The 27,344-nt window shown below is 49.7% G+C and overlaps 1 protein-coding gene across 4 annotated transcripts in view; it reads left to right on the top strand.

Moving 5' to 3' along the window:
* AVPI1 (arginine vasopressin induced 1) overlaps positions 1-21,950 on the top strand; it is a 42,172-nt gene extending 20,222 nt beyond the window's left edge. For 2 of the 4 annotated variants that reach the window (XM_082266768.1, XM_082266767.1), the window contains exons 2-4: positions 13,260-13,363; positions 16,100-16,434; positions 21,608-21,950. In XM_082266768.1, coding sequence (XP_082122894.1) covers positions 13,277-13,363; positions 16,100-16,434; positions 21,608-21,800 — 615 coding nt within the window. In that variant the 5' untranslated portion in view covers positions 13,260-13,276 and the 3' untranslated portion in view covers positions 21,801-21,950. Of the gene's footprint in view, positions 1-8,658; positions 8,784-13,259; positions 13,364-16,099; positions 16,435-21,607 lie in introns of those variants that run through there. The other 2 variants (XM_082266766.1, XM_082266769.1) reach the window with 2 other exon arrangements.
* The last annotated feature ends 5,394 nt before the right edge of the window (positions 21,951-27,344 follow it).

Here is a 27,344-nt window from a genome sequence, read left to right as displayed (position 1 = left end):
TGGATGCAGTTCCACTTTGGGAGCAGTCTAGTTCCGCTTTGGGTGCTTTGAATATTTAAAATGAAATAAATTGCATTTTTGGATGCAGTCTAGTTCCGCTTTGGGTGCAGTGTAGTTCCATTTTGGGTGCAGTCTAGTTCCACTTCGGATGTAGTTCCGCTTTGGGTGCAGCGTTGTTCCTGTGGCAGACATAGGCAGAGTATATTGTAGCCGAGGAACGAATTAATTGGTACACCTTGGGTACAATGTATGTAGTTGGGAGCAGCTTGTAAAGAGACCATGTCACCTTGCCTATTCTGGACAAAGAGAGATTGTCTTTGTTATTGCACCCTCCACTCACCATGCCACCCCTCCTTCTCTGCTTCAGTTGCAGCCAGCACTATAATCCCTCATACTGGAGGCTAAGAGGAGCTATGACATCATCCCTTGGTCAAGTGTCCATGCTCAGACCCAGCCCTCAACTGCTATACCCAAGCACTGTCACAGGGAGGCAGTCACGTGCTCCCCCTTTTCTGGAAGCCCTGGCTGTTTCCATTAGCTATGGCAGAAGTAGGTGCAACAGAGGAGCCCTAGCAGGGTGCATGGGGTAGGAGGACCCTTTATAACGGCACTCTCCTCTTGCCCCAAATGGCCAAGGATTAAGTCTAGGCTCACATCTATGCATGTGCAGTTGATGCTCCTCTCGCCTTCCAGGACGGCAACACCAGAGAGGAGAGGCTCCACCCTACAGGAAACCCAATCAATTCACAGCTGCTTAAAAGGCCCCACCCTTCCCCTTAGTATTGATTGTGTTTCTCCTTCGTTCATTGACAGACACCGCTCCTCATCTTCATAACCATTGGGTTATGCTGCCCCCTACAGGAGTACGACACTAGGCAGAAAAAGAATCTGGCTACACCTATGCTCGCTCGCGCTCTCTCTCGCGCTCGCTCTCTCTCTCTCGCTCTCTCTCTCGCGCTCGTTCGCTCTCTCTCTCTCGCGCTCGCTCTCTCCCTCTCGCGCTCGCTCTCTCCCTCTCGCGCTCTCTCTCTCTCTCTCTCCCTCTCGCGCTCTCTCTCTCCCTCTCGCGCTCTCTCTCTCCCTCTCGCGCTCTCTCTCTCCCTCTCGCGCTCTCTCTCTCCCTCTCGCGCTCTCTCTCTCCCTCTCGCGCTCGCGCTCGCTCTCTCCCTCTCGCGCTCGCTCTCTCCCTCTCGCGCTCGCTCTCTCTCTCTCTCCCTCTCGCGCTCTCTCTCTCCCTCTCGCGCTCTCTCTCTCCCTCTCGCGCTCTCTCTCTCCCTCTCGCGCTCTCTCTCTCCCTCTCGCGCTCTCTCTCTCCCTCTCGCGCTCTCTCTCTCCCTCTCGCGCTCTCTCTCTCCCTCTCGCGCTCTCTCTCTCCCTCTCGCGCTCTCTCTCTCCCTCTCGCGCTCGCTCTCTCCCTCTCGCGCTCGCGCTCGCTCTCTCCCTCTCTCGCGCTCGCTCTCTCCCTCTCTCGCGCTCGCTCTCTCCCTCTCTCGCGCTCGCTCTCTCCCTCTCTCGCGCTCGCTCTCTCCCTCTCTCGCGCTCTCTCTCCCTCTCTCGCGCTCTCTCTCTCCCTCTCTCGCGCTCTCTCTCTCCCTCTCTCGCGCTCGCTCTCTCTCTCTCGCGCTCGCTCTCTCTCTCTCGCGCTCGCTCTCTCCCTCTCTCTCGCGCTCGCTCTCTCCCTCTCTCTCGCGCTCGCTCTCTCCCTCTCTCTCGCGCTCGCTCTCTCCCTCTCTCTCGCTCTCTCCCTCTCTCTCGCGCTTGCTCTCTCTCTCTCGCGCTTGCTCTCTCTCTCTCGCGCTCGCTCTCTCTCTCTCGCGCTCTCTCTCGCTCGCTCTCTCTCTCTCTCTCGCGCTCGCTCTCTCTCTCTCTCTCTCTCGCGCTCGCTCTCTCTCTCTCTCTCTCTCGCGCTCGCTCTCTCTCGCGCTCGCTCTCTCGCTCTCTCTCTCGCGCTCGCTCTCTCTCTCGCGCTCGCTCGCTCTCTCTCTCTCGCTCGCTCTCTCTCTCGCGCTCGCTCTCTCTCTCGCGCTCGCTCTCTCTCTCGCTCTCTCTCTCGCGCTCGCTCTCTCTCTCTCTCTCGCGCTCGCGCTCTCTCTCTCTCTCTCGCGCTCGCTCTCTCTCTCTCTCTCTCTCGCGCGCTCGCTCTCTCTCTCTCTCTCTCGCGCTCGCTCTCTCTCTCTCTCTCTCGCGCGCTCGCTCTCTCTCTCTCTCTCTCGCGCTCGCTCTCTCTCTCTCTCTCTCGCGCTCGCTCTCTCTCTCTCTCTCGCGCTCGCTCTCTCTCTCTCTCTCTCGCGCTCGCTCTCTCTCTCTCTCTCTCGCGCTCGCTCTCTCTCTCTCTCTCTCGCTCGCGCTCGCTCGCTCTCTCTCGCTCGCGCTCGCTCTCTCTCTCTCTCTCTCGCTCGCGCTCGCTCTCTCTCTCTCTCTCTCGCTCGCGCTCGCTCTCTCTCTCTCTCTCTCGCTCGCGCTCGCTCTCTCTCTCTTGCGCTCGCTCTCTCTCTCGTTTTATTTTTTTATTTTTAAGACGCGAGACTAACGAAAGAACATTTAGTTAAAATAATTCAGACAGCCAGGGATAGAGCTACCCCGGTCACAAGAGAGAGGTTCTTGCCTTGGGACCTGACTAGGGTTCTAGAGGCATTTTGTAGAAACCCTTTTGAACCTATTGAAGAGGTTCCCTTTAAGTTTAAGCCTTCCTATTCTCTATCACAACAACTAGAAGGGTAGGGGACCTACAAGGTCTTTCCATTAAAGAACCATTTTTGTTGATCCTCCGAGATAGGATTATCCTCAAGCCAGATCCTCCTATATCTGCCCAAAGTAGCATCATCCCTTTTCAAAGAACACTAGAGATTACCTTACCGGCCTTTTGTGATAACCCACAGAATGAGGGGGAAAATAAATTATATTGTTTAGATGTAAGGCGATGCATCCTCACCTAATTACAGAGGACCAAAGAGTTTAGGAGATCTAATCATCGTTTGATCCTCTACTCTGGACCAAGGAAGGGACTTCAAGCATCTAAGCCAGGGGTCTTCAAACTACGGCCCTCCAGTTGTTCAGGAACTACAATTCCCATCATGCCTAGTCATGTCTGTGAATGTCCGGGTTTTACAATGCCTCATGGGACGTGTAGTTCATCCAACAGCTGGAGGGCTGTAGTTTGAGGATCCCTGATCTAAGCCTTCAGTCTCTAGGTGGATCAGACAAGCCATTAACGTATCATACGAGATTTAAGGTATTCCTGCACAAGCAAAGCTGAAAGAACAACTCAACCAGAGCCCCGGTGACCTCCTGTGCTGAGAAAGCCGGAGCCTCCTGGGAACAGATTAGAAGCGCAGCCACCTGGTCAAGCCAAGACCCCTCCCTGAAGCACTACCGAGTTGAGGGGCTATCTCGGCAAGACCTGGCCTTCGGCCGAAAGGTGCTACTGATGGTGGTCCAACCCCAAGTTAGGCCTGCAGTTACTTTATTATCCTTTCAGGTGTTGCCGTCTTGGAAAGTGAGAGGAGAAAACCCAACGGTTAGACTTACCGGTAACGGTGTTTCTGAGAACCTTCCAGGATGACAGGCCTACTTCCTGCCCAGTTAAGGGGGGAGGAAAGAATGTAAACAATAGGTGGTGAGAACCCCAGTGAATTTATACCCCTTGTGGATCGGTTGGGGAAAATTACTTTTTTACAATCGAGGGACAAGGGGAAGGGTGGGGCCTTTTAACCAGTTGCCGACTGTGCACAGTATATTTACTGCGGCAGTCAGCCCCGGCCAGGCAGAGTGACGTAGATCTACGTCGCTCGCCTGTCACCGGGTTTTGAGCCAATAGCGGGCGAGTGCACGCCCGCTGAGGCTCGTTCACAGAGGAGTGCGGGCGTGTGACCGGCGGACCCGATATCCGCCGGTCACACTACGATCGTTGGTAGAGCGGGAGAAAGGCGGAGCGGCTTATGTAAACAAGCCGCCTGTCATTCTCCCCTGTGTAAAAATGAAGATCAGACGGTTCTACTATGTAGAACCGTTGATCTCTGTTTTTACACCAATAGCCATGTCCAATCACAGTTAGAAACACGCCCCTAGGACACACTTAACCCCTCCCTGTCCAATACAGTTAACCCCTTCCCTGCCAGTGTCATTTTTACAGTAACAGTGCATATGTATAGCACTGATTACTGCAGTAATGTCACTGGTACCCCCAAAAGTGTCAAAAATGTCAGTCAAGGGTCCGATCTGTCCGCCGCAATGTCACAGTACCGCAAAAAAATCGCAGATTGCCGCCGTTACTCGTTAAAAAAAAAAAACACCAAAAATGACAGAAATCTTTCCCTTTGTTAGCAAACGCAATAACTTTTGCGCAAACCAATCAAAATACGCTTTTTGCGATTTTTTTTTTTTTTTACCAAACATATGTAGCATAAAACAAGTTGGCCGAAAATGTTAAAAAATTTAGATTTTTTACATTTTTTTTGGGGGGGGAATTTTGCAAAATTTACGCTCTTTTTTTGTTTATAGCGCATGATCAAAAAGTCGCACAGGTGATCAAATACCACTAAAAGAAAGCTCTGTTTGTGGGAAAAAAAGGACATGAAATTCGTTTAGGTACAACGTCGCATGACCGCGCAATTGTCCGTTAAAGTCACGCAGTAAAAAATCGCAAAAAAAAACCCTGGTCAGGAAGGGGGTAAAATCTTCCGGGGCTTAAGTGGTTAAGCAGCTGTGAACGGATTGTGTTACCTGTAGGGTGGAGCCTCTCATCTCAGGTGCTGCCGTCCTGGAAGGTTTGTAGAAACACCATTACCGGTAAGTTGAACTGTTGGGGTTTTGCAGCACGTTTTTGATGCGTTTTGCATTTTTTGGGAATGTTGATGTTGCCAAGAGGAGGAGTCAGTTGTCCTTCAGTAACATGCACCACAAAGGCATGTACTTGCATCTTTTGATGCAATTCCCGTGAAGTCTATGGGGCCAAAAACACAACGTGCTGCATGTGAAAAAAAAAAAGGCACCCGTTCCAATCTATGCGACTTAAAGTTGTAGCGACTTTGAAAAGGTGCCTGCACTAATTTGATGCGACTTTGAGTCAGAGTGTAAAGTCAGATATAAATTGCACTCTAAATCGCACAACTTTAGAGTCGCACTAGTGGAAACGTAGCCTAAGCTCCATTTCATGGTGAAAAAACGAAATCATTAATGTGTCTTAACCACTTGCCAACCGCCGCACGACTATCTACGTCGGCGGTCAGCCCCTCACAGGCAAAGTGACGTAGGGCTACGTCACTAGCTTGTGAGGGTCTAGGGAGCGAGCGCGCGCCGCCGGAGGCGCGCTCCCGCTCGGTCACGGACCCCCCGCGCGTGTGACCGGCGGACCCGATCGCCGCCGGCCACTCTGCGATCGGCGGGGGAGAGGGAGAAAGTCAGGCAGCTTGTGTAAACAAGCCACCTGTCATTCTCCTCTCTGTATGAGAGATGATCATATGGATCTACTATGTAGATCCGTTGATCACTCTGCATACAGTTGAAGCCACAGCCAATCACAGTTAGAATCACGCCCCTAGGGACACACACAGCCCCTCCCTCTCAAATAAAGTTAACCCCTTCACTACCAGTGTATTTTTACAGTAACAGTGCATATATATATATATGTATAGCACTGATTACTGTAGAAATGTCACTGGTAACCCCAAAAATGTCAGTCAAGGGTCCGATCTGTCCGCCGCAATGTCGCAGTACCGCAAAAAAAATCGCAGATCGCCGCCATTACGCGTTAAAAAAAAAAACAACAAAAATGACAAAAATCTTTCCCTTTGTTATTAAACGCAATAACTTTTGCGCAAACCAATCAAAATATGCTTTTTGCGATTTTTTTTTTTTTTTTACCAAACATAGGTAGCATAAAACAAATTGGCCGAAAATATTAAAAAATTTTGATTTTTACATTTTTTTGGGGGGGAATTTCATATAAAAAAAAGGGAACAATATTGTTATTTTTGCAAAATTGACGCTCTTTTTTTGTTTATAGCGCGTGATCAAAAAATCGCACAGGTGATCAAATACCGCCAAAAGAAAGCTCAGTTTGTGGGAAAAAAAGGACGCCAAATTCGTTTAGGTACAGCGTCGCACGACCGCGCAATTGTCCGTTAAAGTCACGCAGTGCCGAATCGCAAAATACCCTCTGGTCGTTTAGCAGCCAAATCCTCCAGGGCTTAAGTGGTTAAATAAGAAAACTATCTTTAGATAGATTTTTACTCCAAAAGCATTTTATTAAAATAAATTTGATAAAAATGTAAAAAAAAAAAAATGAATTAAATTAACCACTTGCCGACCACCCGCCACATATATACTGCGGCTGGTTCGGCTGCGCGAATCGTATGGTGATCCCTGGGGGTGAGTGCGTGCCGATGCCGATCCACGAGACTGGCGGCCGCAATTGCCGCCAGACACCCCCGCAATCGCTCCTCGCTGAGAGAGAAGAACGGTCGGCTGTTGTAAACACAGCTGACCGTTGTTCTCTCTGAAATGATCACAGAGCTCCTGTGATCCTTCTATATAGGAACACAGGTCTCTGTGATCATTTCACAAGTCCCGCCCCCTTATGGTTAGAAAACACCCCCTAGGCTCACAATTACCCTTTGATCACCCCTAGGTTAACCCCTTTCCTGCCAGTGTCATTATTACAGTAACAGTGCATATGTATAGCACTGATTACTGCAGTAATGTCACTGGTACCCCCAAAAGTGTCAAAAATATCAGTTAGGGGTCCGATCTGTCCGCCGCAATGTCGGAGTCCCGCTAAAAATCGCAGAAAAAATTGCCACCATTACTAGTAAAAAAATAAAAATGATAATCTTACCTCTAGTTTGTAGACGCGATAACTTTTGCGCAAAGCAATCAAAATACTCTTATTGCGACTTTTTTTTTTTTTTTATTTTTATGTAGCAGAATACAAATTGGCCTAAAAGGATGAGAAAAAGTTTTTTTAAACATTTTTTTTCCAGAATGTTATATAGCAGCAAGTAAAAAAAAAAAAAAAAAAAAATTATTTTTATATATATATATATATATATATATATATATATATATATATATATATATAATAAAAAAAAAAATATATATATATATATATATATATATATATATATATATTATAATATAATTTTTATTTTTTTTTTTCTTCAGAATTGTCGCTCATTTTTTGTTTATAGAGCAACAAATATAAACCGCAAAGGTGATCAAAATACCACCAAAAGAAAGCTCTGTTTGTGGAGAAAAAAAGGACATACATTTTATTTCAGTACAGCGTCGCACGACTGCGCAATTGTCCGTTAAAGTAACGCAGTGCTGAATCGCAAAATAGGGCCTGGTCATTAAGGGGGAAAATCCTTCCGGTCCAGAACTTAAAAAAAAAAAATTTTTTTTTCTTTTATTGATTTCTATCCACCCTGGTTGGTAGGGGATCAGTGCCGGTTCACATTTGTGCGCTCAAAGAGATCGCATGTTATTCGGAAGGTGCACTGCTCCTAAATTAAATGCGATCTCTGTGCGGTGCAAATTTCAGCCATACACTTTGTATGGCTGAATTCGCACCGCAATCGCACTAAACACGCACCTGACCCTTTTTTTTTCTTTTTTTTTAATCCGCAGCAGAATCGGATGGCATGGTGGTTCACACTAGTGCGATCAGATTCTGTGCGAACTTTCAGATCGCACTGCGATATGCGATCTCAACTGGGGGTGTCGTTAACTTTTAAAGCGGTTGTAAACCCTGTTAAAAAAAAAATAAAAAAAAAAAAACCTGCAAGACAAAGGCATAATGAGCTAGTATGCATCGCATACTAGCCCATTATGTTTAACTTACCTTAAAACAAAGCCCCGACACGGACCCCCGGACATCGATGCGGGCGCTGCCATGATCCCTCGTCGTCTCTTCCGGGTTCGGCGGCTCCGGCGCGCTGATTGGCCGGAAGAGACGGCTCCAGCGCGCTGATTGGCCGGAGCCGCGATGACGTGATTTTTCCGGCAAGCTCCCGGCAACTTAATTGAAGGTCCCCCCGGACCTTCAGAGCGCATGCGCCGCTTGCTCGAGCGGCTGCATGCACTGTAAATATCTCCTAAACCGTGCCGGTTTAGGAGATATTATTTGTACCTACAGGTAAGCCTTATTATAGGCTTACCTGTAGGTAAAAGTGTAAAAAAGCGGGATACAACCGCTTTAATTGCATATAGCAGTGGGAATTGCGATGCGGGAATGCATATTCGCAGCGTTCCCCGCATCGCACAAATGTGAACGAAAAGACTTAATTTTACTCCAATGTATAACATTTTGTATTGCGTTTTTTCTCTGGATTTTTGGTTGATATTCTGTCTTAATCATTTAAAATAGACCTACGATAAAAATTATAAATCATTTCTTTATAATTGGGCAAACTTCTACAAAATCTGCAGGGATGAAATCCTTATCCCCCCCCCCCCTCTGTATGCTGAGCACTGTATATATAAATACAATGGATCATCTTGTGTTAAGTAATTGTGAGTCATGGGGGCAGCTGCTGCTCGGCAGTTGATGGGATTGGCGAGGATCCAGCACAGGATGTGCGAAGCTTGTTAATCGCTGGGTAAGTCAGGAAGTGTCTGACACAGATTTATACAGCTCGGGTTGTTATTGGCAGATGGGGGGGGGTGTACATCATCGCGGTGGCACGGTGCGTTGCTGCCTCTCCCTGCGATCTGACATGCCACTGTTGGCTGCCATGGTGGAGCGGGTAACATCCTGCCCTGCCAACCACAACCCGCTGCTAAATGTGAGTACGTCAGCACAGGCGTGAGACTGAACACAATGTGAAGCCAAAATCTTCTACTTTTTTTTTTTAATGGTGACCTTATTTTAAAGTTCACATGCGTTTTGCAGGATGTTGGAAAGAAGGGGGGGGGGATTAGTTATGCATCTCTTGCCAATGGCGTTTCAGTTTTGGATATGTTCTAGAATTGCTTGGATCTCTCCAGGATTATTTTTTTTCGTTGTCTGTGTCCCATATTGGGGATTTTCTTTCACTTCCTGTCCTGGTCGCACACAATCCATGAGGAATTGCGAGATAACGCTGTTAAGCGGTATGGACACAATGTAGTAATTACAACTCCGATAATTAGAGTCGCAGGATGCATCCTGGATTATTCAAGCTGTGATGTCACATTGACACCAGAAACTGTGCGTTTTCATGTTTTCCTGCATTTGTGGTGCGCCTTTCACATAAGCAACAAGAGGGAAATGACCTCAAAGCAAATGCAAGCTGACAAGACCCTAAAAATGCTTCAAGCTTTTTGAGAGTCTTGTCACTTTGCATTTGCTTTTGAGGTCATTTCCATCTTCTTAGGGCTTATGTGCGCACAGCTGGGTTGCGTTTTATGTGCGTTTGCATTGCAATAAAATGTAGCTTGCTGTACTTTTTTTGCACTGCAGTGATGTGATTTCTGCTCATTGGATAACATGGATTTTGTACTTTATATATACAGCTGTGTTCAAAATCTCATCTCACTGCACCTAGTATGAATGGGGCCCTTGAAGTGACAGTAAAATTAGGTAGGGATGCACCGATATATCGGCTGCTGAAAATTATCGGCAGAAAATATTCGGTGTTTTGCCGATATAAAAAAAAAAAGGGCTAATTAATGGCATGCTGCGCCCCCGGGGGCCTCAGTGCAAAGCGGCGCCCCCAGGGGCCTCAGTGCAAAGCGGCGCCCCCGGGGGCCTCAGTGCAAAGCGGCGCCCCCGGGGGCCTCAGTGCAAAGCGGCGCCCCCGGGGGCCTCAGTGCAAAGCGGTGCCCTGCGGGCCTCAGTGCAAAGCCGTGTCCCGCGTTCTCAGTGCAAAGTTGCCAGCCATAATCATTTAACATTTTTAAAAATTTGTCTGTTTCGACTTTGAGCCAAGTGCATCCTCAATTTTCAGCACCAGAGTTTTAATTTAATAAAATATAAATCCTATGTATGTATTCTTACTTTGGGTAAGTCCCTTTTATTTTTCCCAGCCTCCTCCAATCTCCAAATTGTGTGATCTAAATCCCTGTTAGAGGGTGGCTACGTTTGTTCTCCATCATCCCACTGTATGTAGGAACATAAGCGCCCCCCTCCATGGGCCGTGTGGGTTCTGGGGCTTGTGGGCCGTGTGGGTTTCCGGGGCTTGTGGGCCGTGTGGGTTTCCGGGGCTGGTGGGCCGTGTGGGTTTCTGGGGCTTGTGGGCCGTGTGGGTTTCTGGGGCTTGTGGGCCGTGTGGGTTTCTGGGGCTTGTGGGCCGTGTGGGTTTCTGGGGCTTGTGGGCCGTGTGGGTTTCTGGGGCTTGTGGGCCGTGTGGGTTTCTGGGGCTTGTGGGCCGTGTGGGTTTCTGGGGCTTGTGGGCCGTGTGGGTTTCTGGGGCTTGTGGGCCTTGTGGGTTTCCGGGGCTTGTGGGTTTCCGGGGCTTGTGGGCCGTGTGGGTTTCCGGGGCTTGTGGGCCGTGTGGGTTTCCGGGGCTTGTGGGCCGTGTGGGTTTCCGGGGCTTGTGGGCCGTGTGGGTTTCCGGGGCTTGTGGGCCGTGTGGGTTTCTGGGCCGTGTGGGTTTCTGGGCCGTGTGGGCTGTGTGGGTTTCTGGGCCGTGTGGGTTTCTGGGCCGTGTGGGTTTCTGGGGCTTGTGGGCCGTGCGGGTTCTGGGATGTGCATAGAGCAATGCACATGACCGCAAAAAGGAAATGAGGGGGAAAATTAGAAGTTCAGGAGCTCACGGAAGACATTACAAGGAGGCAGAAAAACGCAAAATGAATATCCTTAGAAATGGATGGCACGATGACGGGGACAGTATGTGGAGGATGTCGTGGATTAATTTTGGAGAATAAGGATATTTAGTGTCTTAGGACCTTTCTTCACTTCGGCTTACAGCTCTGAATGCTGACATGAAATTCTTGCGTTAGTTCATTGAACGACCATTTTTTGCTTTTTCCACTTCCTGGTGAGACACTGGTGATGTCGCCCTGTCCTCACAGATGCATTGTGGGAAGTGCTGTATCTCTGGAAGTATGTGTTTTGTAGATCTCCATTAATAAACCTCTCCAAGATGTTTTGTCATTTTTAAAGATAAGGGATAGAGATACGGCGATTTATTGAGTATACTGAAACCGATACTTTGTGGTGTAATTTGCATCCATACAAATTGAATGAGAGCAAATCACACTGCAAAGACTTGCATGTGATTTGAACGAGACTACAGTACGATTCCTGTGCGAATTGCATGCAGTTTCCCGCACCGCTGCTGTATGAACCCAGGCTTGTCATAGTGAAGTTCACACACGAGCGGTGCGGGAAACCTCCCTGCATGGGGGGTTCCACCAACTCCGGCTCCCATCTGACTGGACATCTGCCTCTCCCATGGCTTTGTCTCACCGTATCTAGTGTGATCGGAGGCTCGATGCTCTGCAGCCATCACCGGAGTGTGTGTGTAGACAAGAAGTGGCCACAAAGAGCCTGCATGAGATCAGCAGCACTGGGGTGCAACAAAGGAATTGATACAATATGATACAAAGTGCTTCAGACAACTAATTGTCATTCAGTTAATGTTTGTCTTTTCCTTTAAATGTCCCATCCCCCACCACCCCATCTTCTTGGAAGCCGTGTGTAAGCTTCATGTCCATCTAGTCAGAGCTTACACCTGGATCAGGGCTTTAGAACTTTCTAACCCCCCCCCCCCCCCCCTCAAGGTGCATTGTAGGAAAGATGGGTTGAGAGTCTCATGCTCCCCATACCTGGAAGTTCAGGTAGAAGAAAAGGGCAGTGGAGGAGCAGAGTAAGAGTGGGGGAGGGGTGGTCATTAGGGTGATGATTATATCAGCGCGGTCAGGGCACAGGATAAATTTAGTGGCAGTTATGTCACTTCTCTATATTAGGTCGCCTTGCGGGGGGGAGGGGGACATGCCTGGGAAGGTCGTGTTGCAAGGGGGGTGATGCCTGGGAAGGTCACCTTGCATTGGGGGGGCGCCTGGGAAGGTCACCTTGCATTGGGGGGGGCGCCTGGGAAGGTCACCTTGCATTGGGGGGGTGCCTGGGAAGGTCGCCTTGCAAGGGGGGAGAGGAATGGTCACCCTGCAAGGGGGGGGGGGGTTATGCCTGGGAAGGTCGCCCTGCAAGGGGGGATGATGCCTGGGAAGGTCGCCCTGCAAGAGGGGATGATGCCTGGGAAGGTCGCCCTGCAAGGGGGGGTGATGCCTGGGAAGGTCGCCCTGCAAGGGGGGTGATGCCTGGGAAGGTTGCCCTGCAAGGGGGGGTGATGCCTGGGAAGGTTGCCCTGCAAGGGGGGATGATGCCTGGGAAGGTCGCCCTGCAAGGGGGGGTTGATGCCTGGGAAGGTCGCCCTGCAAGGGGGGGTGATGCCTGGGAAGGTCGCCCTGCAAGGGGGGGTGATGCCTGGGAAGGTCGCCCTGCAAGGGGGGGTGATGCCTGGGAAGGTCGCCCTGCAAGGGGGGGTGATGCCTGGGAAGGTTGCCCTGCAAGGGGGGGTGATGCCTGGGAAGGTTGCCCTGCAAGGGGGGGGTGATGCCTGGGAAGGTCGCCCTGCAAGGGGGGGTGATGCCTGGGAAGGTCGCCCTGCAAGGGGGGGTGATGCCTGGGAAGGTCGCCCTGCAAGGGGGGGTGATGCCTGGGAAGGTCGCCCTGCAAGGGGGGGTGATGCCTGGGAAGGTCGCCCTGCAAGGGGGGGTGATGCCTGGGAAGGTCGCCCTGCAAGGGGGGGTGATGCCTGGGAAGGTCGCCCTGCAAGGGGGGGTGATGCCTGGGAAGGTCGCCCTGCAAGGGGGGGTGATGCCTGGGAAGGTCGCCTTGCATAGGGGGGGGATGCCTGGGAAGGTCGCCTTGCTTTGGGGGGGAGGATGCCTGGGAAGGTCGCCTTGCGGGGGGGGTGGGTACCCGGGAAGGTCGCCATGCAAGGGGGGGTGCTTGGGAAGGATGGAACACCCAAGAAAGGGTGCATTGTGGGAAGGATGGGATGTGAGAGTCCCATGCTCCCCATACCTGGAAGGTACTGGGGAGAAGGAAAGGGCAGTGGAGGAGCAGAGTAAGAGTGGGGGAGGGGTGGTCATTGGGATGATTATATCAGCGCGGTCAGGGCACAGGATGAATTTAGTGACTGTTGTGTCACTTCTCTATATTAGGAAAATAATAATTCTGTTGTCAGAAAGCAGAACTAGTTTCAACAGGGAACTGAAAGCACTTCCACCCACCAAATGATAATAATTACTACATTGGGCTCCTTAACATGCAGGTTACAGATGAAGCACAATGTTCTCATCCCTCCAAAACAGCGACGTCCCGGATCTGAGCGCCACACACAAGGATTTCCCGACCTCTGACCCTCCAGTGTCCCCTGTAAGTAGAACTAATACGTAGAAGAGGAGTTATCTATAACGAATGCTGATGACATCATTGCAGGTTGAATATTGGGGGGTTGTGGGTGGCGATCGCCCTGTGCACCACATCTCCTCGGATTCTATCTCTGCATGTATTTGATATGTAGAGATGGCAGATGGATTTCTGTAGCCAATTGGGCAAAGTGCGCTGTGAGTCACTCTGCACTTGCAGCAAGATGGCGCTCTTGGAAAGGTTGCCTGGCGGGGGGGGGGGGGGCGGTGCGGGGAATGCCTGGTAGGGTCGCATTACGGGGGGGGGGGTGCCTGGGAAGGTCAAATTTCAGGGGGATGCTTGGGAAGGTCGCCATGCAAGGTGGGGGTGCCTGATTTACCACCCATGCAAGGTGACCCCCCCCCCCCTGCAAGGCAACCCTCCCAGGCACCTTGCAGAGGGGGGGGGTGCCTGGGAAGGTCGCTTTGCAGGAGGAATGCCTGTGAGGATCGCTTTTCAGGGGGGATGCTTGGGGAGGTTGCCTTGCATGGGAGATACCTGGGAGGGTCGCCTTGTATGGGTGAGAATGCCTGGGAAGGTTTCCTTGCAAGGGGGGATGCCTGGGAAGGTCACCTTGCAGGGGGGGGGGATGCCTGGGAAGGTCGCCTTGCAAGGGGGGGTGGGGTGCCTGGGAAGGTTGCCTTGCAAAGAGGGCGATGCCTGGGAAAGGTTGCCTTGCAAAGAGGGCGATGCCTGGGAAAGGTCGCCTTGCAAAGGGGGGTGCCTGGGAAGGTCGCCTTGCAAACGGGGGTGCCTGGGAAGGTCGCCTTGCAAACGGGGGGGGGGGGGTGCCTGGGAAGGTCGCCTTGCAAAGGGGGGATGCCTGGGAAGGTCGCCTTGCAAAGGGGGGATGCCTGGGAAGGTCGCCTTGCAAAGGGGGGGATGCCTGGGAAGGTCGCCTTGCAAAGGGGGGGATGCCTGGGAAGGTCGCCTTGCAAAGGGGGGGATGCCTGGGAAGGTCGCCTTGCAAAGGGGGGGATGCCTGGGAAGGTCGCCTTGCAAACGGGGGATGCTTGGGAAGGTCGCCTTGCAAACGGGGGGATGCCTGGGAAGGTCACTTTGCAAATGGGGGAGGGATGCCTAGGAGGGTCGCATTGCATGGGTGGGAATGCCTGGGAAGGTCGCCTTGCAAGGGTGGGGGGGGGGGAATAATGCCTGGGAAGGTTGCCTTGCAAAGAGGGTTATGCCTGGGAAGGTTGCCTTGCAAATGGGGGGATGCCTGGGAAGGTCACTTTGCAAATGGGGGAGGGATGCCTGGGAGGGTCGCCTTCCATGGATTGGAATGCCTGGGAACGTCATCTTGGAAGGGGGGAATAGTGGCCCATGGATGGTATCAATGAGAGGGAATAGTGGCCCATTGATGGTATCAATGAGAGGGAATAGTGGCCCATTGATGGTGGCAATGAGAGGGAATAGTGGCCCATTGATGGTATCAATGAGAGGAAATAAGTGGCCCATTGATGGTGGCAATGAGAAGGAATAATGGCCCATGGATGGTATCAATGAGAAGGAATAGTGGCCCATGGATGGTATCAATGAGAGGAAATAGTGGCCCATTGATGGTGGCAATGAGAAGGAATAATGGCCCATGGATGGTATCAATGAGAAGGAATAGTGGCCCATGGATGGTATCAATGAGAGGGAATAGTGGCCCATGGATGGTATCAATGAGAGGGAATAGTGGCCCATTGATGGTGGCAATGAGAAGGAATAGTGGCCCATTGATGGTATCACTGAGAAGGAATAGTGGCCCATGGATGGTATCAATGAGAGGAAATAGTGGTCCATTGATGGTGGCAATGAGAAGGAATAATGGCCCATGGATGGTATCAATGAGAAGGAATAATGGCCCATGGATGGTATCAATGAGAGGGAATAGTGGCCCATTGATGGTATCAATGAGAGGGAATAGTGGCCCATTGATGGTATCAATGAGAGGGAATAGTGCCCCCTCCCAAATATAAAAAAAAAAGTGCAGTGTAGGGCGAGCATGTGTATGTTAACCTATGTTTTGCCACAGATGTGAGGTATCGTCACGAACGTCAGTGAGATCAATAATTCTAGGACCACAATTCACAATTCCTGTAAAGACTTTTAAGGCCTCCTCTATGGAGAATTTGAGTACTATAGCCTTTTGGGATTCTACGGGCATGCTCAGTTTTAAGGCTTGAGAGGTTTATCTATTTGCTCAATGCAGCCCTATCTTTTATATTTTACCCCAAAAAATGGGTATATTATGTTGGCACTAAAATTGAATTTTAGTGTATTTGCTGCTAAAAATATGCATTTGGTAAAAAATTGCACAAATATCGTGCAACATAAATTGCAACTTCCACCGTTTTTATTCTCTAGGGCAGTGATGGGGAACCTTGGAACTACATTTCCCATGATGCCATGCACTCTGCAGTGTAGCTGAGCATCATGGGAAATGTAGTTCCAAAACATCTGGGGGTGCCAAGGTTCACCATCACTGGTCTAGGGCCTCTGCTCTTCAGAAAATATATTCTTTTAAAGGGGTTACAGTAATTTAATGTCTAGCAAAAAAAAAAGAAAAGTAGTTTTTGAGCATGTGCGTAAAAATGTGAAGCATTGCCCCGGAAGGAAAGTGGTTACATTGTGAGCACCAATGACGTGTGATCTAAAATACTGTAGATGTTACATTGTCTCCGATGGATCCTCACAGCTTCTGTCTTCTTCTTCTAGTGGTTTCCTGGTGACCTCGTCATGGGCACTCCGGCGTCGGTAGCCAGCTCCCCGGCATGGCAGGCTCCAGAACCGCGAGCTCGGAAGAAGGCCTCCGCCAACATCTTCAAAGACATCGACCTCCTGCAGTTACAGACGCTGTTCCGCGCCGGGGGGGACGAGTGCGCAGAGGAGCGAGCGCAGATCATCTACAACTATGCAGGAGACCGGCACATCGCCGACGCGCTGATGAAGCTGCGAAGGAAGAAAAGGATTAAAAGCATTCATTCTTCATCGAGCAAACTGGGAGCTGATGGGATCGCAGCGCTGTCCATGCAGAACTTCAGCAAGCTCTGGTAAGTCATGATTTGTTCTAGAAGCTTCCGATTTAATCCGTTCCCAGTGAGCGTACGACTATATACAGCCTCGTGGAAGGTGGGTCTTCTCCTCTGGAGCTGCATGGCTGTGTTTGTGCTGGAAGCCTGCTCTATGGCACCCCCTGCAGGATGGAGATGTCACTGACCGCTCCAAGTCTTTTACCAATGATTGAGAGCTGCGAGGACCAGCTCCTGATCGCTGTGATAGTGTGTGATTGGCTATCATAGTGCTCACGAACTTTAAAACTCTCTTCTTTTTGCAAATTAATTAAAATATATATTGTAGGACTGCTGCTCTTCTGCTTAAGAACACAGGAGGTAGCGTGTTCTGCATTGGCAGCGTTTAGAGTGCGCTTAGTATTTTTTTTAATGAATGCAAAATGTTCTCTGAATGGATGAGGTGAAGATTTTAACATCACCGTCCCGCCTCTCCAGCTTGTCCAATTGGAGAACATTTTGCATTCCTTGAGAAAAGGCAAAATGGCATTGTGCAAAGCAGTTAACCCCCTGTGATCAGTAAGCAGCAGGGCAGATGCTTGGCATGGGACCTGGAATCTAGCGGTGATGAGTGTAGTAGCGGTGTCCATACAGTGAGTTCTGGCTTCTACAGCAGTGTTCTCCAAACTATGGCCCACTGACACCAACTATAAGGCACTGACCCCAACACTGGGGCCAATGGCTCTTTCTTCTGCCCCTCTGCCCTGTGAGGCGGCTGCTCTTGTATACAGAGCTGGATCGGGCTCATATAAGTATGAGGGGGTGGGGGGAGGAATCTATGGCACAGAAGGTTCTACCATTTAAGAGGTATTTTTCTTCTTCTCTTTTTTTTTGCTTTTGTGAGACTCCAGAGGGGAGTAGCATGGCATAGAGCAGTGGTCTTCAAACTGCGGTACATGGTTTGCCTCTATCTGGCCCTTGGAGCACTATTCCTTCAACTGACACCAATGAATGGGGCACCATTTCATCCACTGACACCAATGATGGGCCACTATTCCCGGTCATTGATACCATCAATGGGCCACTATGCCTTCTCATTACCACCATCAATGGGCCACTATGCCTTCTCATTGCCACCATCAATGGGCCACTATCCCTTCTCATTGCTACCATCAATGGGCCACTATGCCTTCTCATTGCCACCATCAATGGGCCACTATGCCTTCTCATTGCCACCATCAATGGGCCACTATGCCTTCTCATTGGTTGCCATTAATGGGCCACTATTCCCTCTCATTGCCACCATCAATGGGCCACTATGCCTTCTCATTGCCACCATCAATGGGCCACTATGCCTTCTCATTGCCACCATCAATGGGCCACTATGCCTTCTCATTGCCACCATCAATGGGCCACTATGCCTTCTCATTGCCACCATCAATGGGCCACTATGCCTTCTCATTGCCACCATCAATGGGCCACTATGCCTTCTCATTGCCACCATCAATGGGCCACTATGCCTTCTCATTGCCACCATCAATGGGCCACTATGCCTTCTCATTGCCACCATCAATGGGCCACTATGCCTTCTCATTGCCACCATCAATGGGCCACTATGCCTTCTCATTGATGCCATCAATGGGCCACTATTCCTTCTCATTGATGCCATCAATGGGCCACTATTCCTTCTCATTGCCACCATTATTGGGCCACTATTCATTCTCATTGCCACCATTATTGGGCCACTATTCATTCTCATTGCCACCATTATTGGGCCACTATTCCTTCTCATTGCCACCATTATTGGGCCACTATTCCTTCTCATTGCCACCATTATTGGGCCACTATTCCTTCTCATTGCCACCATTATTGGGCCACTATTCCTTCTCATTGCCACCATCAATGGGCCACTATGCCTTCTCATTGCCACCATCAATGGGCCACTATGCCTTCTCATTGCCACCATCAATGGGCCACTATGCCTTCTCATTGCCACCATCAATGGGCCACTATGCCTTCTCATTGCCACCATCAATGGGCCACTATGCCTTCTCATTGCCACCATCAATGGGCCACTATGCCTTCTCATTGCCACCATCAATGGGCCACTATGCCTTCTCATTGCCAACATCAATGGGCCACTATTCCTTCTCATTGATGCCATTATTGGGCCACTATTCATTCTCATTGCCACCATTATTGGGCCACTATTCCTTCTCATTGCCACCATTATTGGGCCACTATACCTCCCATTAAAATCAATGATGGGGCACTGATGCTGGGGTATTTTCTACTCCCACTGGCCACAGTCCAGCCCCCCCCCCTTAATCCAGCGCTGTCATTCAAAGTGTGAAAGCGCTGAAAGCTGAAAATTGGCCTGGGCAGGAAGGGGGTGAAAGTGCCCGGTATTGAAGTGGTTTAAAAAAATAGTTAACTTTACAATCACTTTAAAATAGCAGTATGGACTTTCTTTTTAAATTTCAGAATAATACTTACCTAGGTGGGTGCAGTACCTGTCCCCTGGCACCTCTAACACTGAGAACTCAGTGATCAAACACCACTGATCGCTCGGTTCTCAGAGCTCCCTGAGCAGAGAGCTGGTGACTGTCAGTCACCACTGTCTGCTCTCCCCCCAACACCCCCCCCCCCTCACTCACTGGAGTACTGGGCTGGAGGGGGCGGGAGAAGTCCGTTCCCTGAGAGGTTAAGCCAGGTGTCGGTCCAGGCATGTGGGAGGATCTCTACTCCATTTTCGCATTCTTGACCAAGTCTGGACCCGCTCTGTGACGTCAGCCGACAGTGTGCTTTAGCCGAAAACTGGTCACAGGACTGCAGAACGATCTGCAGTCCTGTGATCCACAAGAGAAGTACAGCCAAACAAGCTTTCCTGGTACTTCTCCTTTAAGAAAACACATGCAGATTGGTTTAGGTCCGACCCCAATCACTCTCCCACCCGGACCGCAGCGGTCGCGCCATTTAAGAGCCTGTTCTTCTTTCAGCTGTCACGCTTTCATCTTCGCAGAGCCAACAGCGGGAGGCAGGACAGTTCTGAAGGGAGGGCAGGAGCTGCTGGAGGTAAACAAGCCAGTGATTGGCTGCTAAGATGAAGGGCAGTCTAAGCAACTAATCACCAGCTTGCAGCTTCCATCCTTGTGCCTCGCGTCCTGTCTGTGTGTAAGGTAGGGGAGATGTAATGTGGGAAGGGGGAGAGGCCCTGAGTACTGCAATGAGGATTACTGTAATGTGGGGGGGGGGCTGAAGACAGTAATGAGGGAAGATTAGTCTGAGGACAGTAATTTTGGCAGCTTGAGGACTGTATTGGGGGGCTGAGGACAATGTGGGGGATAGGAGTACTGTAATGGGGGCGGGAGGGGAGTCTGAGGACTGTAATGGGGGGGCTGAGGACAATGTTGGGGATAAGAGTACTGTAATGGGGGCGGGAGGGGAGTCTGAGGACTGTAATGGGGGGCTGAGGACAATGTTGGGGATAGGAGTACTGTAATAGGGGGGGCTGAGAAGGGTGTTGATGTCAAGGGGGTATAAGAACACAACTGTTAAGGGGGGCGGTCTTGATGTGAAGGGAAGGGAATGGTGATGTGCAGTGGACACTGTGGAGATGATGTAGGGATGGGATTGTGATATGGGGCTCAGTTCAGATCTGTGCATGCGCAATTGCTTGTGCATGTCACAGGTAGGTCAGCCCATTCATTTAAATGGGATGACCTACCCATGAGAAATGTGGGGAAAACAAGTCCCTGGCCCTTTTTTTTTAAAGGGTAACTCCACTTTTGTGGGGGGAAAAAATAGCAAATAAAAAATAATATAGCGTATACAATTGCGACACAAATCATATTGTAATTGAATGTTATTAAAAATGACCTTTCCTTTACAGTCTGCAGCCACTGTAAATTTCTAAAAAATATGGCCGCATGGAGCTGTTCTGTACACAAAATGTAGACTGACCACACCCCCAGAAACATCATTTCCTGCTTGTGTGATTGGCTCACCAATTTTCCCAGAAGTCTGCACTAAGATACAAGTCAGATTTCTGGCATCCCCTGCAACAAAAATGTCATTTTTGGTTAAATTCTCCCAATAGGAACACGTCTAAAGGGATGCAGAGCCAGCAGATTTCCTCATTAGAGCCCTGCATCTTCACAGCTGATAGATAATTATGAAACCACTCCCATTAGATGCACTCAGCACAGAGGAACAAACAATGATTTCTTCTGAATAACCAAAGTTAGGAATCTGCAACAAAGTTTGTTAAAATCCCTGCAATGTACAGAGATCATCCAGAGGGGAATGTTTTTTTTCTCAACAAAAGTGGAGTTTCGCTTTAAATTGCAAAGCACCGAGCTGCATGGTACTGTAGGACCATGCGATCTGGAGCATGCATGTGCTGAAGTGTGGCGTGTTCTTCTGCGGGTCGGGAACGTGCAATTTCATCTGCATTCGCCAGCTGCAGAGAGGGTGCTGTAATGTAAGGGATTGGAGTCCAATCACAAACGTGATTTGGACCTCCGCCAGTAGATGATTTTACTAAGCGGACCTCCATAAATTTTAATTCAGTATCCCTGGTTTAGGTTGTCCTCTTCTGCCTGTTTTATATCTCTATTGTTCTCTATGGTATATCTCTATTGTTCTCTATGGTATATCTCTATTGTTCTCTATGGTATATATCTCTATCGTTCTCTATGGTATATTTCTCTTGTTCCCTATGGTATATCTCTCTTGTTCCCTATGGTATATATCTCTTGTTCTCTATGGTGTATCTCTCTTGTTCTCTATGGTATATATCTCTTGTTCTCTATGGTATATATCTCTTGTTCTCTATGGTATATATCTCTTGTTCTCTATGGTGTATCTCTCTTGTTCTCTATGGTATATCTCTCTTGTTCTCTATGGTATATCTCTCTTGTTCTCTATGGTATATCTCTATTGTTCTCTATGGTATATCTCTCTTGTTCTCTATGGTATATCTCTCTTGTTCTCTATGGTGTATCTCTCTTGTTCCCTATGGTGTATCTCTCTTGTTCCCTATGGTGTATCTCTCTTGTTCCCTATGGTGTATCTCTCTTGTTCCCTATGGTGTATCTCTCTTGTTCCCTATGGTGTATCTCTCTTGTTCCCTATGGTGTATCTCTCTTGTTCCCTATGGTGTATCTCTCTTGTTCCCTATGGTATAACACCTCCTTCTGTAATCCCTTTACAGCATCAATGAAGGTGGGCACAGAGGAAGCACGTCTTCTGAGGAGGATTCTGACCACTCCAACGGAGTCACAGCGGACGAGCCGCCGGTCTCCGGATCAAAGAAACAGCCGATGACTCAAAGAACTAAACATGAGCTGAGGAGGCAGCACCAGCAGAGACGAATCTCCGGGTATCTGCACCAGATCAAGCGATGAAGGACGGAGGGTGGGGGGAGTTGTTGTATCCGTTCAGATATGTGTATAGAAATCCAGGACTACATGTGTCTCCCCCCACTTCCTCTGGACTGGAGGAATACGGCATATTTAAGCACTACAGGGGGACATCTGATAGTTTAGAAATGGAAGAAAGAAACTGTTTGGGGATTTTCCCATGGTGGTCAGATGGACCAAAGACGATGTATGGGTCATGTTCTCACCTTAACGGCGCCCATGTTCTAGGAGCTGCCAGTCACATGGCTATCTCTTCCGCCATCTTGTATTGTTGGTTGGCCACATGAATGGCCGTCTTCATCTACTCAGTGTGACATGGACAAGAAGCATGAATGGCACTAATATATGTTCGTTTAATACAGCAATATTAACCTCTTTCTGTAAGCCCTTTAAGATGAGCAACGTCATCTCTTTGTGGGACAATACCTGGGCTTCCTCCATGATGTGATCATCGTGATTGGCTGTCACACGTCAGCCCATTAAGATGAGCAAGGTCCTCTTTGTGGGGCAATACCTGGGCTTCCTCCATCATGTGATCACTGGGATTGGCTGTCACATGTCAGCCCTTTTAAAATGAGCAACGTCATCTTTGTGGGGCAATACCTGGGCTTCCTCCATCCTGTGATCACCGGGGATTGGCTGTCACAGGGATCAAGGACCAGTTAGGCGACCATGAATGGTCGGTGACAGCTCAGTCATGGTGTTGGGGAGGAGGGGGGGGCATCTTTTGAATATGCCTCCAGCAAAAGAGATTGACGGCAGCTTGGCATTAAGACCAACCTCCATGCTGTTGCACATCTGTATGACGCTGGCGGGATCGGGATAGAGGAGAAAACGCTATTTTTGTACATAGAGGCCATTGAACATGGTATGGTGTATAGGAATGATTCGCCCTCAGAAGTCGTTTGCTGCCTTATTTCAAAATGTGTGTTTAATATTTAATGCATCAAAGATTAATAAATAGCAATAATGCCAAAAAATCTGTTTGTTTGAGATTCTGTCCTTACACTTTTTCCTGCAGCATACAGAAATTGTTACCTTTTTGTTGAGCCAATAAGACCTCATTCACGTTCGGGATAGACCGATATAGTTTTTTCCAGGGCCGATACTGATTATCGGCCGCCTTTCAAGCCGATAACAGGTGCCGATATTCAGTATATTTAAAGGAAAATCAACACTGCTATGGGTGGCTGGCACGGTGCACCCTGCTGTGGGTGGGTTGCTGGCATACAGAAGTCTATAGAGCAGGGATCCTCAAACTACAGCCCTCCAGCTGTTGCAGAACTACACGACTGACTGTGCTCTGCGACTGACTGTGCTCTGCGACTGACTGTGCTCTGCGACTGACTGTGCTCTGCGACTGACTGTGCTCTGCGACTGACTGTGCTCTGCGACTGACTGTGCTCTGCAACTGACTGTGCTCTGCAACTGAATACCTGGGAGGACTGGTGAGTATCTTTGTGGCTGGTGAGTATGTTAGCATTAGTATCAGGGGATACAGAGGTAGTGTAGGTAAGGAATAGCAGGTCGTTACTAATTATCCCCATAGAGTAGAGGGTAATAATGTCTGACAGGATTGGGGATGCCACTCAGTGCACTTCTTGCTGCATGTATGCGTTCCTTGATGATCCAATCGAGGGCGAATACTGCTGTGCAGGATGTGAGCGAATTGTTTCTCTGGAAGCCCAGATCCTAGATCTGGAGAGCAAAGTGGCAAGTCTGCGTAGCATCAACAACTTGGAAAGGAGCTTGGACATTACCCATCAGGCGCTGGCAGGGGCCGGCGTAGAGCAGGGAGGAGTAAAGGAGATGCAGGCATCAGAGGTAGGCAGTTGGGTGACCATTAGGAAGGGTAGAGGGAAGAGTGCCAGGGAGGCCAGTCCTGAGTTGATACACCCTAACAAATTTGCCAAGTTGCATGTTGATGGGGATATCAACATGGTATGAGAGATGATTACGGCCACACACACCTACACAGGTTGAACAGGATGGACGATTGTCTTTATTCAACCTCAACTACTATGTAACTATGTAACATCCCATGAGGGATTGGAAAACTCTGACATTCACAGACATGACTGGGCATGATGGGAATTGTAGTGCCTGAAAAACTGGAGGGCCGTAGTTTGAAGACCCCTGCTATAGAGCCATTGGTGTGCAGTCATGTTGGAACAGAAAGGGGCCATCCCCAAACTGTTCCCACAAAGTTGGGAGAGTTAAATTGTCCAAAATGTCTCGGTATGCTGACACCTTAAGAGTTCCCTTTACTGGAATTAAGGGACCAAACCCAACCCCTGAAAAACAACCCCACACCATAATCCCCCCTCCACCAATTGATTTGGAGCAGTGCACAAAGCAGGGTCCATAAAGACGTGGGATGAGTAAGTTTGGGGTGGAGGAACATGACTGGCCTCAGCTCGACAGAACACCTTTGGGATGAATTGGAGCAAAGACTGCTAACTAGGCCTTCTCGTCCAACCTCAGAATTTTTTATTTTTTTTTGGAATGTTATATAGCAGAAAGTTAAAAAAAAAATTATATATATATATTTTTTTTTTTTTCAGAATTTTCGCTCTTTTTTTTTGTTTACAGCGCAAAAAAAAATAAAAATCGCACAGGTGATCAAATACCACCAAAAGAAAGCTCTATTTGTGGGGAAAAAAAGGACATCAATTTTATTTGGGTACAGCGTTGCACGACCACGCAATTGTCAAAGTAACGCAGTGCCGAATCTTAAAAAATGGCCTGGTCATTAAGGGGGGTAAATCCTTCCGGTCCAGAAGTGGTTAATGTGCTAAAATGTTGAGTCAGATCCGGAGCTTTGGTTCATTTGCTTTTCAGCTGACTCAGCAAGTGAACCGAAGAATCGTTTTGTTTCAATGATTAGTTTGAAATAAACCGATTCACATAAAATATCCGAACTTCCCATTACTATTCTGAACCCGCTGTTCTCCCGAAAACTCCAACTTGCCAAGAACTCCAATCACGTCACTTCCGGTGAGTGTACATCAGGAATAATCGCAGATTTCCACCACTTTGTGTTTTCACAGAACAGGTGGCAGTGTATACATTAGTAACCAAAAACATGGCCACCCCCGAGGTGACGACAACTAGCAGGTGGACTAACAATGTCCACTCATTCTAGCGTATACCGGAGTGTAAAGGCTGCCGGTGTTCTGTGAAAACACCAAGTGTTCGAAACCGAATTATTCCTGGCCTACACTCACCGGAAATAACGTTGTCTGAGTTCTCGGCAAGTTGGAGTTTTCGGCAGAACCCCGGCTGCCTCTGAGTTCAATGGCACAACACCGGCTTTCTCTGAGTTCAATGGCACAACACCGGCTGCCTCTGAGTTCAATGGCACAACACCGGCTGCCTCTGAGTTCAATGGCACAACACCGGCTGCCTCTGAGTTCAATGGCACAACACCGGCTGCCTCTGAGTTCAATGGCACAACACCGGCTGCCTCTGAGTTCAATGGCACAACACCGGCTGCCTCTGAGTTCAATGGCACAACACCGGCTGCCTCTGAGTTCAATGGCACAACACCGGCTGCCTCTGAGTTCAATGGCACAACACCGGCTGCCTCTGAGTTCAATGGCACAACACCGGCTGCCTCTGGGTTCAATGGCACAACACCGGCTGCCTCTGGGTTCAATGGCACAACACCGGCTGCCTCTGGGTTCAATGGCACAACACCGGCTGCCTCTGGGTTCAATGGCACAACACCGGCTGCCTCTGGGTTCAATGGCACAACACCGGCTGCCTCTGGGTTCAATGGCACAACACCGGCTGCCTCTGAGTTCAATGGCACAACACCGGCTGCCTCTGAGTTCAATGGCACAACACCGGCTGCCTCTGAGTTCAATGGCACAACACCGGCTGCCTCTGAGTTCAATGGCACAACACCGGCTGCCTCTGAGTTCAATGGCACAACACCGGCTGCCTCTGAGTTCAATGGCACAACACCGGCTGCCTCTGAGTTCAATGGCACAACACCGGCTGCCTCTGAGTTCAATGGCACAACACCGGCTGCCTCTGAGTTCAATGGCACAACACCGGCTGCCTCTGAGTTCAATGGCACAACACCGGCTGCCTCTGGGTTCAATGGCACAACACCGGCTGCCTCTGGGTTCAATGGCACAACACCGGCTGCCTCTGGGTTCAATGGCACAACACCGGCTGCCTCTGGGTTCAATGGCACAACACCGGCTGCCTCTGGGTTCAATGGCACAACACCGGCTGCCTCTGGGTTCAATGGCACAACACCGGCTGCCTCTGGGTTCAATGGCACAACACCGGCTGCCTCTGAGTTCAATGGCACAACACCGGCTGCCTCTGAGTTCAATGGCACAACACCGGCTGCCTCTGAGTTCAATGGCACAACACCGGCTGCCTCTGAGTTCAATGGCACAACACCGGCTGCCTCTGAGTTCAATGGCACAACACCGGCTGCCTCTGAGTTCAATGGCACAACACCGGCTGCCTCCGAGTTCAATGGCACAAAACCGGCGTGCATGTTAAATGTACTAACAGATTTAGATACACTAACAAATTGAAGCCAACTCCAGCTCACACGTTCTAATCAGTAACCGTACCAGTTTGTTTTTTCTTTTGAGATCAAGGTTTTACATAAATAAAAGCTGATCCTTGTAAGCACCCCTGTCAGTGGTAAATGGCATCAACTTCCACTTTTGCTGGACAGCTTAGTGCCCCCCCCCCACCTTGTAAGACCCCTTTCACACGAACGGTCCGATCGGGTCCGTCTGTCAGTTTTTCAGGTGGACTCGATCGGAACCTTCATTTTCTTCCCTATGGAGCGGCGGGTGTGTCTGTTTACACCCACCGATGTCCAATCTGATCCGCAGAAAAAAGACGGATCAGTGCAAATGGCCAGTTTTGTCTGTTTACATCTGAGCACCCATAGAGGAGAGCAGGCTGTGTCTGCACTACACAAGGGGAGCAGACACAGTCCTGTCATCCAGCTGCTCAGCGGGTTTAGCAGACAGACCCCCCCCCCCTGCTGAGCAAGCAGGTCACAGCTGCAACCCGCCCCGTCTGTCAGTTTTATAGGCGGACCCGATCGGAACCTTCATTCTTCCCTATGGAGCGGCAGGTGTACACAGATGTGTCCATTTACACCCGCCGACGTCCAATCTGATCTGCCAAAAAGACAGATGGGTGTAAACGGACAGTTGTTCTGTTTACATCTGACCACCCATAGAGGAGAGCAGACTGTGTCCGTGTCTGCTCTGCACAAGGGGAGCAGACACAGACCTGTCATCCGCCTGCTCGGGGGGGGGGTCAGCGGACAGACCCCTGCTGAGCAAGCAGGTGGCAGCTGCAGTCCACCCCATGTGAAAGTGTCTTTAACAGCTTCTGGACCGCCCGCCGCAGTTTTACTGCGGCAGGGCGGCCCTCCTGTGCGAAACGACGTAAACTTACGTCGGTTGCGCGCCTGCAGCTAGGGGGCGAGCGCGCTCCCGCACCCACTCGGCAGCGGGGACCCCGATTCACAGGGCAGGCGGC

Source organism: Pelophylax lessonae (assembly GCF_965119305.1).
Source record: "Pelophylax lessonae genome assembly, chromosome: 9".
NCBI lineage: Eukaryota > Metazoa > Chordata > Amphibia > Anura > Ranidae > Pelophylax > Pelophylax lessonae.
The sequence above is the reverse complement of the archived record's forward strand: the minus strand, read 5'-3'. Positions and strand labels throughout refer to the sequence as shown.